The sequence below is a fragment of the Balaenoptera physalus genome, assembly GCF_965194825.1.
Source record: "Balaenoptera physalus genome assembly, chromosome: 15".
NCBI classification, from domain to species: domain Eukaryota; kingdom Metazoa; phylum Chordata; class Mammalia; order Artiodactyla; family Balaenopteridae; genus Balaenoptera; species Balaenoptera physalus.
The window spans coordinates 75,200,789-75,218,983 of record NC_138894.1 but is presented as its reverse complement, the minus strand read 5'-3'; the positions used below and the strand labels follow the sequence as shown (position 1 = coordinate 75,218,983).

At 50.7% G+C, this 18,195-nt stretch overlaps 1 protein-coding gene across 3 annotated transcripts in view; it reads left to right on the top strand.

The window, feature by feature from the left end:
* Nucleotides 1-17,333, top strand: part of TOGARAM2 (TOG array regulator of axonemal microtubules 2) — a 52,883-nt gene extending 35,550 nt beyond the window's left edge. Inside the window, exons 15-20 of one of the 3 annotated variants that reach the window (XM_082426136.1) lie at nt 1,327-1,444; nt 1,839-1,933; nt 3,788-3,980; nt 4,894-5,110; nt 12,817-12,903; nt 16,854-17,333. In XM_082426136.1, the coding sequence (XP_082282262.1) occupies nt 1,327-1,444; nt 1,839-1,933; nt 3,788-3,980; nt 4,894-5,110; nt 12,817-12,903; nt 16,854-17,110 (967 nt within the window). In that variant the 3' untranslated portion in view covers nt 17,111-17,333. Of the gene's footprint in view, nt 1-1,326; nt 1,445-1,838; nt 1,934-3,701; nt 3,981-4,893; nt 5,143-12,816; nt 12,904-16,853 lie in introns of those variants that run through there. The other 2 variants (XM_082426135.1, XM_082426137.1) reach the window with 2 other exon arrangements.
* The last annotated feature ends 862 nt before the right edge of the window (nt 17,334-18,195 follow it).

Here is an 18,195-nt window from a genome sequence, read left to right as displayed (position 1 = left end):
AGAAAAGGCATGGAAATAGAGCGATGGGGCATAAATTCGATATTAACGCAAACATTCATCACTGAAGGAATGACCCAAATTCCACAGTTTCTTACAAAGCAACCAACAAGTATTTTATCCAACCTAAGGAAGGAAGGACACTTCCCAGAAAAGTGTTACTTCTGTTTCTGAGATAGCATGTAAAAGGATGGCCTTCACACACGGGGCTGTGTCACTGAAGGCAGTGGAAATCACCAGTGTCTTCTTTTTCTGTTTTTCCTTAGTGGAAAATAAATTAATGGTGCATTTTACAATCAGTGGAGTTTTAGGCTGAGTGAAGTATGATCATTCTAGATGCTTTGGGCTCCCCCTCCAAGCACCTACCAAGTCCTGCAATTTCATCTTCTTTAGCAGCTCTTGAATCTGATCATCCCTACTTACCCCTACCCTCCTGCCTATGTCAGGCCTTCATCATCTTTTGCCTGGACTATTATAGTGGCCTCCTAACAGGTCTCCCGGCCCCCACCCTTGTCCCCAAAGATCCATCCTCCACACTGCTGCCTGAGACATTTTGACTTTAGTGCAAATCTGATCATTTCTCAGCTTCCCATTGCCTGCAGACTAAAGCCCAACTCCTTCACGTCTCCCTAAATTGAGTCCTATCTTCTTCTCTAGCCTATTCTCTCCCTGAGTCCAGTCCCTGCTGGCTATTCTCCAACCACACACCTGCAGACCTATCAGACTGTCTTATGGACCCTGGGATGTCTCCCTCCTCCACTTACTCCTTAATCCCATCCCACTTGTGTACTCCTACTCATTTTTTGAGTCCCAACCCAAGGTCACCTCTTCAGTGAAGCCCTCCTTGATTCCCCCCCTTGCCCACCACTGTTTATCAGATAGAGTTGACCACTCTGTCCTATACTGCCCCAATGCACACTTCCTCAGACTTCTAAATGTCTCATGCTAGAAAAATGTTAATACACTTTGGTATAGTCATCTAACAGAATATTATTTAGCCATTGAAGAGGATGATGTGGGAAGATCTTTAATGGTAAAGTGAAAAAAGCTGGGTAAATATTGCGTATATATTCTGATATCAACTAAAATGTATATATGCTTGGAAAAAAGACTACAAGAAAATATGTACACATTTAAGTGGTTTTCTCTTGGTAATGAGATTATGGTTGTTTTTTCTTTCATGAATCTAGTTTTTAACTGGGTGGGGATTACTGTCATAATTAGAAAAAGTATTAAAAATTCTCTTACTATAATTAGAAAAATTATGTAAAGCAAATTTATATTGCATTTCTGTGGTTGTTTTTCATCCTGCTCTTTGTCCAATGGCAGGTTTTATGGTCGGAAGATGGTGAATATCTTGATGTCAAACACAAGGTTTGATGCATTTCTGAAGCAGTCCCTCCCATCCCATGACTTGCAGAAGGTCATGACAGCTATTAAACAGTGGGTGAGTCAGCAGGCAGCGAGGTGCGAGCTGGTCTGGGGTGGGAATCAGAGCTGAGCCTGGCAGCCTGCAGCCCTCACGCTGGTCAGGGGAGGGGGGCACGCACTCCAGAGGCTTTAATTTCATCCACGACTCCTGACGGGTGGAATTTCCTTCCTGGTGCTCAGACCTGCTTCTGCCTCTCACTGCCTGTGTCCCTTGAGCTTCCCTGGGCCTCTTTGCCTTCATTTTAAGTGGGGATCTTGACCCCTGACCTGATTACCAGTACTCTGGAAGACTCCCCTGTGCCCTCCCAGGTGGAACAGGTTATTCCTCTTGTTTTGGTCTAGACTGGAGTGTCTGGCCGTTCCCCACAGGGCCACCCCTTTTGGCTCATGTTCTGTGTGTATTTTTCAAGGGAATAGAAGATGGTGATGAACTTCCATCTGCCAAAGGCCGCAAGGTGTCAAGGAGTCTGGTGGTGTGTGAGAATGGGCTGCCCGGCGAGGATGGGTACAGTAGCTCTTGTCTCCCTGGGGCTCCCCATCCAAGACTGCTGACCGCGACGTTCTGCTTGGCCTGGGGGAGGGGTGTGCATCTGGGCTGTGACTGAGACCTAGTTGGGTCAGCAGGACTCATGGGTAAATTTATGGGAAGGGTTCCCTCACCCAGATCTTGGGGAGAGCAAATGCTGGGCTCAGGAGCATCTGCTGGTAGAGACGGGTTCCTGCAGTCTTGGCCGTGTAGGTGCAGTTTAAGTGGGATGGATTGTTTGTCAGCCTTTTTGGGTGAGCTCAGAGTTTCTCCATTCACTTAGAGCAGCAGGGCCTTTCCGCATAGCCTGGGACTAATTTAGAGGCAGAGGTGGAATCAAGGCGGACGAGAAGGAATGGGCCAAGGGGCTAGAGGGTGGGCATTAGGAGGAGTTAGCAATCCAACAGGAATCTGACAGTCACTCCTGTGCCTAAAACGTGAGACCCTTCTGCAATGTCCCAGGAGGAACACGTGTGGACTCCTAAGCTGGACCCCCAGGGATGCCCCCTGCCCACCGCTTCTAGAGTAGCTTCCTGCTCTCTCTCACGCATGCGCTCTCAGCTCATGCTCCCTGCGTTCTCTCTCACTCCTGTGCCTTTCCCTATGCTGTGCCATCTGTACCGGAACATGCCTATTTTTCCTACAAGATTTGACTCACCTGTCACCTTCTCCCAGAAGCTCTCTCTGACTCTCTGCCCTCATGTCCTCCGGTCGGACCGGTTGCCCCCTCCTTCAGTCCTCTGTCTCCCATTGGTCTGTGAGCTCCTCCGGGCAAAGACCACTCTCTCATCTCATTATTCTCAGTGTCCGGCACTTCTCTTGGAACTCAGTAGGCAAAAGAGCGTGGAATATAGGGATGAATGTCAGAATGATGTTGGGCTCTATTGGGTGGGACCCGTGTGTAGGGCGTGAACTCAGAGACCCAGGTCTGAGTTGGCAGTGGGAGACTGGGGTTCTGTGTGAAGCGGCTCCCATGCTGGCTGAAACAGGCCAGGGGAAATGATGGGCACGTGATCCCAACGTAAGACAACAGGGCTTCTTAACATTTCCCTAGTTCCGGGAGGAGTGTGAGCAGAGCCTAGGCAGCCAGGGGTCAGGATACAGGCTCCTGGTAAGACCTTCCCCCACTCTTAGATTAAATTGTGCCAGTCATCCTTCCATGGATTTCCACCCCCTCAGTCCAAGCTCCCTCACCCCATTCTTTTTTTCTTTTTAAAAATTTATTTATTTATTCATTTATTTAATTTTTGGCTGCATTGGGTCTTCGCTGCTGCACGCGGGCTTTCTCTAGTTGTGGCGAGTGGGGGCTACTCTTCATTGCGGGGCGCAGGCTTCTCATTGCGGTGGCTTCTCTTGTTGCAGAGCGCAGGCTCTAGGTGTGCAGGCTTCAGTAGTTGTGGCACATGGGCTTCAGTAGATGTGGCGCACGGGCTTAGTTGCTCCACGGCATGTGGGATCTTCCCGGACCAGGGCTTGAACCCGTGTCCCCTGCATTGGCAGGTGGATTCTTAACCACTGCACCACCAGGGAAGCCCCCTCGCCCCATTCTTAACATAGCTTCTGGAAAGAGGAAAAAAAGGCAGGAAGAGAGAGCCCTGCCGCCTGATAAGGGGATAGAGCTCTAGGCAACCGAACTGTTGCCCCGTGAGAAAAAAGCATTTCCAGAGTTCCCAAGGCCTGTGTCCCCAAGCAGCGGGTGGAGGGGAAGCTGGGGTGGACAAAGCTGCAAGTGAAACTCTTGTTTCAGCCCCACCTGTCTTTGGGGGTTGTGCGTGGGACAAGAGATGTGTCCATCCCCCCGGGCTGCCCAGGTCAGACGCTCCTTCCACGTAGGCTCAGCTCCAGTGGCCCGCGGCTGGCAGGGCTGCGCTCCTCCATGCGGGGTGGCTTGGAGACGGTGGAGCAGCTGCGGGAGCTGACACGGCTGCTGGAGGCCAAGGAGTACCAGTCTCGGATGGAAGGCGTGCGGCAGCTCCTTGAGCACTGCAAGGCCAAGCCAGAGCTCATCACCGCCAACCTGGTCCAGGTGAGTGCTGCCCCATCTCTGCCCTGTCTTTCCCTGGTGGGTGCAACTTTGGAAAACTCGGAACAGGGTTGGACATTGTGCCAGACATCCAGACATCCCTTCAGGGTAAAGGGAGCCTGACAAGCACTTGCTATCCAATTGTCACGGTAATGCCGTAAGACTATCTGGAAGTGGCCAATTGGGGAAGGGCATCGCCTCCTGCTGGGTGCGTTGGGACCACTCAGAGATGTCCTGGGCGTCTTTCGTTCTCCCAGCAGTTTTACAGGGAGGAGGGCAGAGGCGGAGGATGCTGCGGCTAAGGGCAGCTCCTGATCCAGCAACGCACGTGAGGTTTTGGGGGCAGAACGTGTGGTTGGCCAGGCGACTGGGCCAGGGTGGCTGGATGGGTGGGTTCTGAGTAGGCACAGGCTTTCACAGGCTGGAAATGAGGGCAGATGCCTGCTACTTCCGGAAGTGAGGCTGCTGACACTCTACATAGAAGAGTAGGTAAGACACAGGCTTCAAGTTTCTTACTAGCTGTGTGATCTGGGCAAGCCATTTAACCTTTTTCAGACTCAGTTTTTGTTTTGGTGGGGTTTTTTTTGTTTGTTTTTTAATGGTAAACTGAGGACGAGAACACGTGCCTCATGGGTCGTTAAGATCACTCCATGAGCAAGTGCAGCGTACCTAACAAGATGCTCTACACCTTACACCCTTTGCACTCATCGAGTACTCAGTATACAGTCGTTTCCCCTCTTGCCCTCCTCCCCTGTGAGAGGTGAGCTCTTCTTCATCACTGGGAATGTTCTGGCATAGGCTGGACGGCCCCTGTCAGGGATGCATGAGGAGTACCCTCCGAGGGCAGTTAGTTGGGCTGTGGGACTCCCGCCCAGCCTGGGTTCCCATGGGCTCTTGGTTTCTGTTCCCTCAACAGGTCTTTGATGTTTTCACCCCAAGGCTTCAGGATTCCAACAAGAAAGTGAACCAGTGGGCGCTGGAGTCCCTCTCCAAGATGGTGCCCCTCCTGAGAGAGAGCTTACAGCCCATGCTGCTGTCCATCATCATTGCTGTAGCAGACAACCTCAACTCCAAGAACGCAGGAATTTACACTGCCGCGGTGACGGCGCTGGATGTAATGATTGGGAGTCTGGGTGAGCCTGCCCACAGCCCCTGCTTGGCTCTGGTAGGCAGCTGGCTCCCTCCCTTGTCCCTCCGTAGGGTTAGGGTTGGACATTCCCACCTTCCCTGCTTGGGAATCAGCAGAGCAGTGAAAGGCATTGATTGGCTCTCAGGCCAATATTTCCCCAGAGGTTGTGTAGGGCAGGGGTGGGCAGCCCAGGGCCCCCCAGGTTCTTGGTTGGCAGGCTTTTCCATGGGCCGTCCACCTGTTAGAAGTGGAGGAGATGTGGAGAATATCTAGTCTTGCCTCCTCGTGGTACAGGTGATGGAAATGACTCACCCCAGGTCACACAGCACCACAGTGAGTGAGCCAACAGGGCACTGATGGAAAAACAGATCAGGATTGCCAAGAAGGAGTTAGGAGGAGTTGTCAAATTTTTTTAGTTGTAGAGATGGTAGCAGGGGATGTGGCTTGTATGGGGACCAGGCAGGATGCTGGTGAGACAGTAGGGCAAGCCTGTTGGAGAGGACAAAGGTGGCCACCTTGATTGTCTGACATGGGAGTCAAGCTGGGACCCATTGGCTTTTTGAGCATGGAATGAATGAGGGTTGCCTTTTAGGAAGACTGGGGCCAGGGTTTGGGGTGGGAGGGATTTGGGGTGAGGGGTGGAGAGTGAGGGTGGAGTGGAGGCTTGGGGGAGGAATGAAAAGAACAAAAAGGTGGGAGCTATGGGAGAGACATCAGGAAAGGCAGGAGCTCCTCTGTTCCTTATGTGCTTTGCAGTAGCACATCTTGGTTCTTGAACATTAGGTGGAAATTTTGGTGCATCTATTGATACTTCTGTTATCCATTCCTTTCATAGATGATTAGATGGTGATATTTGGTGTATCTAGTACACAGACTGAAGTGCAAGTTCGAAACCTCCGGTGTGTGAGAACGTAGTACATGATAGATGTATGTCCAGACCAGTAGAACCACGAGTTTTCACAAACGAATCTTGCCTTGCTGTGAGGAAATGTATGATCTGAGAACCGCTGTTGGCCTTGTTGCCATATGTCCCGATGAACACAGAGCAACGTCCTGCCTCTAGGACGCACAGAGCATCCCCGTGGTGCGGCTGGAGACACTGCCTGGCACACCCACCCCTCCTCCCCATCCTGCACCTTGGCCTGAGTGCAGCTCCCTGGGGCTGGGACAGCAGCTGTGTCCTTGGCTGGAGCCTCCAGGAGACGTTTCAGTTACAAATCAAAGGTCTGGTCAGGCCCTTCTCCGCCTCTCGAGATCATAAATATTGTCTATTTCCTCTCTTCATCTCAGAGGGAATTTATGATTTGCTGAGTTTGTTGCTGTAGAACAAACAAAATAAATCCAGCTCTAAATTACGGCTTGTTCTCAGCGCTGCTCTGGGTAAGTGAGATTGCTGTTGCCAACAACCAAGGCTCTTGGTAAATCACCTTGGGCCCTATATTTATTAGGAAAACCTGCACCAAGCAAAATAGGTTTTAGCTATTTGAAGAGGCTAAGCACCCTTGTCTGGCGAGAGGAGCTTTTAACTCTTCCCCCTCCAGGTGTTTTAGTTTCCCCTTTTTGCCTTTGAGTCGGCCTCCTTCTGCACGCTGGAGCCTTGGAACTTTGGGCTGCAGAATCTGGTGTCTCACGCCGTCGCAAGACTCGGATCCCCTCTACCTGGGGCCCTGCTGTTCCCGTTTGGGCTGGACACCCTGGAAAGGGGGCCTGGGGATGGCCTGCTTCTGTGATTTGACCACCCCTTGAGGCAGGTTGCAGCAACCAGGAAGATGCCTGTACTTCTTTCCTCCTGGGACAGGGTCTCCTAGGGGATGGCTGGCGATGCTCCTTCTGGCCCCTCAGCCGGAGGATTTGGTGCGGGGAGAATGGAGGCAAGTGGGAGGGGCACTGCCCTTCTCTCTAATCCTTAGGTCAGCGCTAGGCTGGAATGGAACGGGGTCAAAGGGATGGATGGAGCCCACTAACCCCCTGGCACAAGGCTCCAAAGTGTCAAGTCCAGGGTCTTGGCTCCAGGTCATTTGAGCAGGCGTGGTCAAGGGCTTTGCTGTGAGCCGTACTCTCTCAGCCCAATCAGCAACGTTGGTTTTGGAAGTGCTCTTAACTGTGACATAATGAGTCAGCTTCCAAATCCGTGAAGGTCAGAACTGGAGGGATTAGGTTGCCAGTGAGAATTCATCACCGTCAGGGAATACCAGGAGTGGCATCAAGCTCTCCCAGGGAATGGTTCTCTTCTGCCTGGAATGGTCTAGGCCTGGCCTGTGGAGGGAAAAATGGATGCAAGTAACGAAATTTCCCACTGTCCCAGGGGATTAGGTGGTGGACACACAGGCTGGGGCAGGTGTGACAGGAGAGAAGGGTGTACATCTTCTTTCCCATATCACCCAGGCTGAGCCCGGGCAGCTCTAGTCGACCTTTAGCATCCAGAGGCCCCTCCTGGAAGCGGCGTGGAGCCCTTTGAGCAGAGGTAGCTTTCTCCCAAGCCGGATTCTTCATGCCCCAGGAGGGGTTCTGGGCTCCAGGCTGGAGAGGAGCTGTGAAGTGCTGTGAAATAAATGTGTGGAAAGTCACAGCATGTTACTGTTTGTTTCCTGCTCGACGGGGGCCAAGGAGGTCAAGAACACAGGTGAGGCAGGCCGTCTTCTGGCACAAAGTCCAGATCTCACAGCCAGACTGGGAGGTTGGTCTTCTTAGGTGACCTCTTTTTTTTTTTTTTTAATTTTATTTATTTATTTATTTATTTATGGCTGTGTTGGGTCTTCGTTTCTGTGCGAGGGTTTTCTCTAGTTGTGGCAAGCGGGGGCCACTCTTCATCGCAGTGTGCAGGCCTCTCACTATCGCGGCCTCTCTTGTTGCGGAGCACAGGCTCCAGACGCGCAGGCTCAGTAATTGTGGCTCACGGGCCCATTTGCTCCGCGGCATGTGGGATCTTCCCAGACCAGGGCTCGAACCCGTGTCCCCTGCGTTGGCAGGCAGATTCTCAACCACTGCGCCACCAGGGAAGCCCTTAGGTGACCTCTTGATTCTGGAATTGGATGATAAAGTCCACGCATCAGCCACCATATCTCTCTCAGTCCCTTCCTTTTCCCTAGGGGGAGTGGGGTGGTGATGTGCTGGTTGACAGAGCAGCTGGGATTTCTGCCCACGTCCCCTTTTGGGGACAGTAAAAAAGGAGACGTTGAGAGCCTTGTTCCCTGACCTCTGCCCTTTGTCACTGCCTGCCTTAAGGCCTCTCTGGGGCTGAGCCTGGAGTGGCACCCTTTCTACTCAGCACCAAGATGCTCTGATTTCAGGGGAGTTGTTCCAGGGATCAAGGCAGCTCCTGAGCAGACAGGCTGGTTCTGTCTTTGGGCTCTGTTACTGGGTTAGTTACAGAAGAAACGTCACTGATGAAAACATCAGGCTGCTGACAGCTCACCCCACTCCTGGTTAGACTGAACGCCAGAAAAAGTTCTCTTAATGTAGTGCAGCCCCCAGCCAGCGCTGGAGGGAGCAGATCAACTCAGAAATGGGCAGCTTCAGATCTACAATACTTCTGCTCTTTTGCTCTGACTTTATTTTATTATTATTATTATTTTTTAATAAATTTACTTATTTATTTATTTTTGGCTGCATTGGGTCTTCGTTGCTACGCGTGGGCTTCCTCTAGTTGCGGTGAACGGGGGCTACTCTTCGTTGCGGTGCACGGGCTTCTCATTGTGGTGGCTGGTCTTTGTTGTGGAGCACGGGCTCTAGGTGTGTGGGCTTTAGTAGTTGGCGGCACGCGGGCTCAGTAGTTGTGGCTCACGGGCTCTAGAGCTCAGGCTCAGTAGTTGTGGCGCACGGGCTTAGTTGCTCCGTGGCGTGTGGGATCTTCCTGGACCAGGGCTCGAACCTGTGTCCCTTGCATTGGCAGGCGGATTAACCACTTAACCACTGCGCCACCAGGGAAGCCCCTGTAAATACAATTTTGACTGCTCCTTTCATTTAACACCACCCAGTTTCCCATGCTGTTATGTAGTCTTTCTAGTTAACTTAAATATATTAATATAAAGTTTATTTTCCTCCACTGTAAAAGTCGTACTTATTAATTATTGAGAAAATGAAAAATATGAAGCCTTTGGAAGGAAAAAAACTTACAGTCCCAACTCCTAAAAGAAACCATTATTAACATTTAGCATTTTTTATGTTAGGTATTTTTTTCTGTGCATCTTTGTGTACAGTGTCATGATAATATTACCATTTAAATTTGCATCCTTCTTTAGAAAAAGCAGAGCATGAGCATTATATATAATTACACACTTGAGTCACTTTTAACAGTTCTGTCACGTGCTATGGCATAGCTTGGATTTTTCTGTTTCAGTGGATCTTTCCCAGTTTTCCTGCAATGAACAGACCTAGTTTTCCTGGCCATGGAGAATTTGGCTGTGTGACATATTATAACTTACTGAGTCTTGTGCATATTGTTGGGAGCCTGGTTTGACTGCAGTGTCTTTGCTGCCACTGTTCATGTAGCATGCTTCTTATGTTTTCTTAAAAGCTCTTCTCTGGCTTCCCGGTAGCCTGGGGATGACGTGGCTCAGTGACCTTGGGGTTTGGCTGAATAGAACAGGTGAGAGGCCCGCTAGACCTCAGCCCCACTGTGGAGAGGGGAGGCTAGGTCCAGGGAGGCCAAGGTGTCTGGCTTGCCAGCCCGTGGCTATTTTCTCTATATTGAAGGGATTTGCTTGCCCCTTTGCGTGGGCAGCACCAAAGCCAGTGTGGCTTCCTTGTGGTGTGGAAGAGAAGCCTATGAAAACCCTGGGCTAGGCTGACAGAGCAGGATTTTTAAGTTTTTGAAAGTTAGATTCCAGCCTCTTAATTGGACTCCCTACCATGAAGGTTGCTGGGCTTTCAGAGTATTTTAGGTAATAATAGTAATAGTAGCCACAATAACTGATACTTGCATAGTAATTATCTGCTCAAGGCACTATCCTAAGCAGTTCTATGAGGAAGGTACTAATATTATCCCTGTTTTACAGATGGGTAAACTGTGGTTTAGAGAGGGTAAGTGACTTGTCCAATGTCACACAGTAAAACATGGAAGACCCAGGCGATCTGGACCCAGAGTCCACCCCCTTAGCCGCTGTCTCATTAAACGTGGGTGTGACGTGAAAGGTGAGCCAACACTACGGAAGTAGTCAGAGGCAGAGAGGCAGCTACTCGGGGTGGTGTCTGGGGTTTATAGACCAGTTTGGGCCAACTTAGTGTCTCTGCTTCAACATTGCCTTGTTCGCCATAAGCATTTATTGGGCACCCGTTGTGTGCCAGGCACCACGGGAGCGTGGGCTGGCACAGATGTCTGCTGGATGTGCATTTTCAAGTATTCCCCAGGTTCTTCACTTCTCTCAGGCTCTGGGAGGCCATGCCAGTGGCCAGGAGAGGGGAGGTCTAGCGGCGCCCAGAGAGTGTCCTGGACTGATTGTTGACGGGGGAGAACAAGGAGGGAGAAGTCCTTGTTCTCAGAGGTGAGCTCATGGCTGATGATGGGGGTGGGACAAACAGAAGCACCTGGAAACAATAATGCAGGTGATGTTGATATAGAAATCTCTTCTTACACATTTACAGCTTTACCAGGACACCCTGAGACCACTTCTCGCTAACTGAAATATTCTAGAGTCTGGCCTCTCTTTTATCTCCCAGAACAAATTATTTTAAAGACTCTGGACTTATGGATGGAGCTTTTGCAAGCTGCAGAGATGTACATGATGTACATGTGTACGTTTTCTGCTCTATATTTCTTACGGGTCTCAGCAGGAGAGCAAGGGAAGCAGGAGTTAGCTCTTAACTAGAATGGTTTCCTGATGGGAAAAACAAAGCTTTGCTTGCACATCTCTGGGGACGCTGGGGCTCTGTGCTGAGGTATGGAAGGAGCTCAGAGAAGGTGGAAGCTGCCTGGAAAGACTTCCTTAGGCAGGTTGCTAATCTCTGTCCCCTGCAAAGAGAAATCTGGCCTTGAGGTGGTCAGCGGCTGGAAGTCCAGGACACACTTGCTGGGGCTGCTGTGGTAATGCACCTCGCCTCCCAGACAGGCACAGGAAGGCCCACAGCCGCATCCCTGAGGAATGCATTCTGCTGCTCGCCCACCTCCCATGGGATTCTGCTGTGCCTGCTGTGGTTGCAGATGTTGGGAGCTGGGCATGCTGGGTGCCTCCAGGGGTCATGGAGAGGAAATCCAGGGGTAAAAGGAGATGGGTCCTGCCTTGCTGATTTTCTAGGTTAGCATCCCTTTCTTAGGTGAAGAGTCACTTTCCTCACCTTGCTTGCCCGTCTTTTGTGAGGGATGCAGGACTTCAAGCTTAATAGTTTGGGAAACCAGGAGACGTCAGCTGGAACGGGGAAGAAGGAGCAGCTTCTATATTCAGTAGCTGTGGGATCCGGCTGGAGTTGACTTTAGAAATACAATCAAAGAACGTCAGAGAGCCTCTTTATCCCCAAAAATCCCCCAGCCCATTTGCTGGGGTTTCACCATTAGTGGTTCATCTCTAATAAACACTCCTTTAAGATCCCAGTGGAGAAGAGCTCGGGCCCCAGCCTTCACCCATGGGTGTGGCTGGATAGCAGGAGAGCTGGGCTCCTGGGGCAGTGTGGCTGGAGTGCTGGGTGTAGGGGTGCTGGGAGGTTATAAATAAACTATTGAGAGATCATATGCGCTCCCCCCACCCCTAACCTGCACATTCCCTCCTCTGACCCTACCAGAGCCAGCCAGGGGCTTCCACTCCTGACAGGGGGACCAACCACCCGGGTTTACCAGGGATGTGGGGCTTTCGGTGCTAAAATGGGGAAGGTCCTGGGCAGACTGAGACGTGTCGGTCACCCTAGCTCCAGAACCCCAGGCTCTTGCTTACATGAGCATGGAGCCTCCCACCGTGTTAGAGTTCACGTTCAAGTGTCTGTCTCCTCCGCCAAGGAGTCTCTTGAGGGGGAAGAGGAGCAGGAAGACCAGGTCTTATTTAGTTCTTACCTCCATGCCTATTATTTAGAGGGTGTCAGTAAATGTTCAGTGCGGAAATAACCAACCATCTGGTAGTGGGTACATTCTATTGGTTAGAGCCCAAGTTTGGGCTTTGAGGAGAGCCGCGATTTCTGAATTCCAATCCTAGCCCTTTACTGACCTTTGGTATAATTGTGGCTCAGTGCCTCAGTTTCCCCTAAAACTGTATCTCTATATCCACATCTATGTCTATTCATCCATCTATCTCTATATATCATTCACCTATCTGTCTGTTATCTATCATCTACAGCTATCATATATAATACTTCATCTATCATCTACCTATTATCTATATCTATCACCTACTTGTCTGTCTACCTACCTCTCGATTATTTAGCTATTTCTCTCTCATCTATCAATCGTGCACCTGTCATCAATCATCTATATCTACCTATTGATCGATCTATCGATCTAACTACCTCTTTTGCCCCAAAGCTCACAGCAGCTTTGAGGAAGCACAGACAATATGAACCGGATCTATGGGAGTAAATGCGGCCTGTGATAGTGTAACTATCACTGTTCCCCAAACACCCCATGTACATTCACTTTTTAAAGTGGCCCCATTATAACCTGGAAAAATTAATTCAGCTTCCCAAAGCGGCTCTTCCCTATGTAGGTGCTGTGGGTACCTAGCCCTGAACAGTTGGTGCCTTCGCTCGGGCCACAGCATCACGGCCACTGACATTCTCCGTCTCTTCCAGACAACCTTGGCCTCCTACAAGCGTTTGCTGGGCGGGTGCGTTTCCTGAGTGGCCGCGCGGTGATTGATATCACAGAACGTCTGTCCGGTGAGCATCCAGCCTTCCAGCCCATCTCTGTTCTTCTTCTCTCCTGGCATGTAGTTGAACCACCTACTTACCTTAGACCAAAAATCATCAAATAATCCCCACAGACCATTTAAAAAATTTGATAATCTGCTTTAAAAAATAATTCCCACATTGCCAGAGACAATCTTTGTTTTTGGTCAAAATGAGGCAGGTCTGTACATAGCCAAAGTAGTTTTAAAGAAACTATTATGCATTTCTTCCTCTTTGCAAATGGGGCTTCCACTAGCCCCACAGGGCACCTCTGTGTGAATCAGGAAAATCCCCCCCTCAGGGTCAACACCACCTCATGGGTGCCTGGCTCGGTCCGCGGCAGCACTGTCGCTCTGACCGTGGGCAGCTTACTTAGCAGGTTACTGAACTTGCCAAAAAGCCCCCTCCCCCGTACTAGGAGGGTCCCGTCCAGGAAGGAGGCAGAAGGACCCAGTCTGTTCTCTGGGCTCCCAGGGGCCCCCCTAAGATTCACGTGGCTCATGTCACCCCCAGCTTACACCCTTGCGTGGCTCCCAACAGCCTCCAGGATGGTGTCCAGGGTCCCCCGAGTGGCCCACAGGTCACTGCCTGGCCTTCTAGGCTCTGCCCCTTTTATTCACCCCCAATGATATGCACTGGGTCATTTACTCCTCATAACAACCCCACAAGGAGGGTGTGGGTTCCATGGTTGTCCCTTCTGTAGAAATAAGAAACACGGAGCTCAGCAAGGTTAAGTGCCTAAGGTCCCTTGACTAGTAATCCAGGATTTGTCTCCAGGAGCTGGGCTGCAGAGCCAAGCCCTCGACCTCTGTACGGTGCTGCCGCTCCTTGGGTGGCCCCTGCCTTGGCCTCCTGGGCGCCAGCACGTTGCAGGGGCAGACCTCCCATCCTCTCCCCGTTGCCTGCCCACGGGCAAAGCCCTTCTCACTCTCCTTCCTCCACCTGGGCGGCGCCCGCTTGGTCTGGCATCGCCTCCTCTGTCTCCCTTCTCCCTGGCCCTCCGGCCTGAGCTTCGCGTGCCAGCCTCAGTCGCTGGCCCAGCCAGGGCCTCCCCGCATTGAGCTCTCCACAGGTGCTCGGTGCATGTCGCCTGCCCAAGGGCGTCATTCCCGCTCCTCCGCCGCCCCATCTCTTGCTCCTGGCCTTGCCTCTGGGCCCTGGTTCAGTCCTCCCCATGTCCCTGGAGTGGCCCCTTACTTCCGGCCCAGGTGCCAGGCCTGCTCCAGGCAGATGGCACGAGTGAGGCCAGGATGGGGGCTACGATGCAGCTGCAGTGCCAGGCTGTGGGTGCCCTGGGGTGAGAATGGGGTCACGTAACTGAGACCACCTCGGGTATCAGACAAGGAACTCTTTTGTTACTCAAAATCAGCATTCTCTGATTACCTGTCCTTGTACAGGTAATTTATGGGCCCCAGAGATTAGTGGGTATCCATTTACTGTAAATATTACCCTTCTATTTCCAAGAGACCTCAACAACAAGAGTTTCTACATAATTCTATTAACTCTGTGTCAGCCAGGAACAGGGAAGAAAATTTCAATTGACACAAGGCGTGGAGTCATAATAGCACAGCTTAACACAGGAGTAAATCTTTTGCTAATTACTTCAGCTGCCTTTTAAGCTCGATTTTAATGGGGTTTTCCTTGTGATGCCCCCCTACCAGCTCCCGGGCCACCCCGCTCCCCTCAGGCAGGTGAATGTGGACTAAGGGTGGAAGTGAGCTTCCTGGGGTCGGGGTGTAGATGCCTCACTGCGGGAGGAGAGAGTCCAGGGGTGAGGCGTCAGGGAGGAGGAGTGGGGGAGGTGTGGCAGGTTAGGGGCAGGTGAACCCCTCACCATTTGGTGGGGTCAGGGGAGCCCTGCCTGGGCCTGGCTCCTGGGATAGTTTTCACCTCCGTTTGCAGGAGAGATTCAGTGGAGGTTTAGGAAACCTTTGAGTTATAGTTGTTCAGTACAGGTGGCTAATCGGATGATTAGTTTTCTTTCTGTTCCCTCTGGCTGCCCCCCTTCCACCTCCCCTTGCTCCTCCCACCCTCCCACCACCCTTGGGGCTGACCAGGTGGCTTTAGAGTTAACTGTGCCCTCCCTTCTTAGCCTGTTTCCAGCACAGGTAACATAACTCTCACCTCTTGGCCCCATTTTATGAAGTTGGCGCAGCTGGGTTGGCTCACTGGGTGCAGTCCTGCCTTCCCAGGAATGAGGACCGCCTTGACTTTGGAGGGCTCTGTGTCACTGGGAGCCCCTGGGGAGGCCTCAGTGTGGGGTGCAGGAATCTTGAGGGTATGGCCAGAAAGTCAAGGTACACATTTCATGGGAAATGGCACAGTGAGAGAGTCAGGCTGAGCTGAGGGGGGCCCGGGCCATCCTCTCTGGTTCCCCACTGTCCCAGGCTGGCTCTGAAATCAGAGGGACCCTATAGGGCTCCCGCTGCAAAATATCCTGGCGGGTTGGATGAAGTTAAGTTGATGAAGGAAGAACAAATTGGGGGTTTCTCTAAAAATAAAACTCCAGACCAGCCTCTAAAACGTGGAGCTCCAAGAGGTTTGGGGCAGCAAGAGGTGAGAAGAGCGTGGGCTTTACAGTCAAGGAAGGCTTGGCCTCTGTCCTCTGCGCTTGTGAGCTGTGGGATCTGGGGCCAGATCCTTGACCCCTGAGTGTTGGTTTCCTCCTCTGTGAAACAGACGAGGGTCCTGCCTCTTGGGTGAGAGTGAAACGGAGTCATGATGCATAGCTCTGAGCCCTGGACTCAGGCTCGGGCAGTGTTAGTTTCCCGGTGTGTCTCAGCTCAGGGAACCTTCCAATTTCTTTGCCCTATAAATAAATCAAGTGCTTCTCTAAGCATTGTTTGCCTTCGCCAGGACTTATCCTTTGGCAGGATGACAGACAGTGTGCTGATTGTCAAGCAAGTATTTGCACGAATGCACTTAGGGTGATGCGGCCAAGGCTGAGGGCCAGAGCAGCCCCTCCGAAGCGGCTTGGGGTACCCCTTGATGAGGCCTTGACATTGGAGGCAGCCCTGCAATTACTGTGTGACGGAGAGCTTGCTGGCAGGTTTTAGCCTGTTTCTGGGTTTTCTGGGGTCTAGAGAAGGCAGGGGGCCTGGGGTAACCAGATTTGGGGCGTTCTTCACTGGAATGAAGGGTCTGTGCAGAGCTTGATGGTTTACAAAGCACGTTCAAGCCTCCTGCATCACTGCTGGGCTTATCGTGAGGTATGACATCGAAACTGGGGAGGCCATGCTGGTCTTATCTCCCACTGGCTGTTCTATTTTCCAGAATGCTTCATTTGAGAGTCTTGACCTTTCTTCCTAGTACAAGTTTTCGCTGTGTGAACTCTCCTAGGTGGTAATGCAGATTAAAGCACTACTAGGACCAGCTACTCTTTGTCACATGCCTACTTGCATAGGCACTTCGCCTACATTTATTATCTAACCTCTAACAGTCTTAAGAGTTTGGTTCAGAATTATTATCCTTACTTTACAGATCAGGCAACAGGCTCAGAAAGGTTGGGTGGCTTTCTCAAGCTCACACAGCTAGTAAATAACAGAGGCAGGACAGCAATCCAGATGTGTCTGCCTCTTTCCTTTGCCCTGGGCTTCAGGGACCGGTTATACTGTCATATGCCCTGAGCACTTTCACCTTTGCATATCCCTTCCTCTGTAAAAAAATGTTTAAAACTGTACTTTATGACTGGTTGGTATGAACACAAATATAAATCAGGCTGGATAGCTTCAGACTTTTTTCTTCTGATTTTAAAAGAATTTAAAACATTTCCATGGGCCCCTAAGTGTGTTATGAGCCCTAGGTAGTGTGTCTAATGGGTTAGTGGGCCCTGCTGGGTTGCCTGCCTTTTGGGGGACAGAGTTGGTGTCCCCAGAGAAGGCAGTGGGAGAGAGAGGGAGAGTGCTTGACTCAAGTAACTCTCCCTCTTTTCTGCCTGACAGTGTTGGTGGCCTCAGTTTACCCCCGAAAGCCCCAGGCCGTGGAGCGCCACGTACTTCCTGTCCTCTGGTACTTCCTGAACAACATGATCGGGAACGGCATCCTGCCCGGGCGCGGCGGGAACGTCCGCACGGCCGTCTGCCGGCTGTGCAGGAGCCTCCAGGGGCAGATGGGCTCCCGGCTGCAGGCCTTGGCCGCCAGCCAGCCAAAGCAAGTCCTCAAAATGCTCCAGGAGCTCTTAGACTCCGAATCCCTGTGAGACAGCCCCAAGGTCACTGACGGGGGAAGGCACCTGACGGCAAGACAACTGGCAGCTCACTCCCCTTTCATCGGGATTAAAGACAGATCTAGAATGAGCAATCGTTATTTTTATCTTATTTTATTTTTATGATGGAATAATCTCCTGGTCTACTTTCCCATAGAGTTCCAGATGTACATAGTATATTTTGAAGTAGAAATAAAATAATTACTTATTTTTCTAAGGTTTTATTATCTTGTACTTTTTTAACCCCACAGAATTTTCTAGTAGCTAGGTTTGTGACAAAGAAAACAAAACATGATATGGAAACAACCTATGTGCCCATTTTTGGATGAATGGATAAAGATGATGCAGTGCACGTGCGCGCACGCACACACACACACACACAAATACTATAAGCCATAAAAAAGATGAAATCTTGTGGCAACATGGATGAAACTTGAGGGTATTATGCTAAGTGAAATAAATCAAATGGAGAAAGACAAATACCATAAGATTTCACTCATATGTGGAATATAAAAGAACAAAAGCAAAAAACAAAGAAAAAGAACAAACCAAACAGATGCAAACAAATACAGAGAACAGAGTAGCAGCTACCAACCGTAGAGGAAGGGTCATGGTTGGGGGGAGGGCAAATAGGGTAAAGGGGATTAACTGTATGGTGATGAATAGAAACTAAACCTTTGGTGGTAAGCTCACTGCAATGTATACAGAAGTCAAAATATAATATTGTACACATAAAAAATTTAAAAAAGAAAACAAAACACGACAACAGCAAAACCAGCTGCTGATGCTACTGAGACAAGGAATTAGGGAGAAAAGTATAGCACAGACCCCCACGTTGCAGACCATTTTGGGGCATAGCTCCTATCTGTGCGCAGCTGGAAAAGCCCTCCTGAACCCAGAGACCCTGAGCTGGTCATTCAAATCCAGCCCATTTGTCATAAGCCTGATTTGGGGTGAACATAAGCATCTCTGGGGGACACCCTGCTTCTGCTTTACAAATTCTTCAGTGCAGCATCCTATGTCCTATGTCCTATGGGAACATTGTAACAGGATCTAAAGGCAAGGAGAGTTTGACGTTG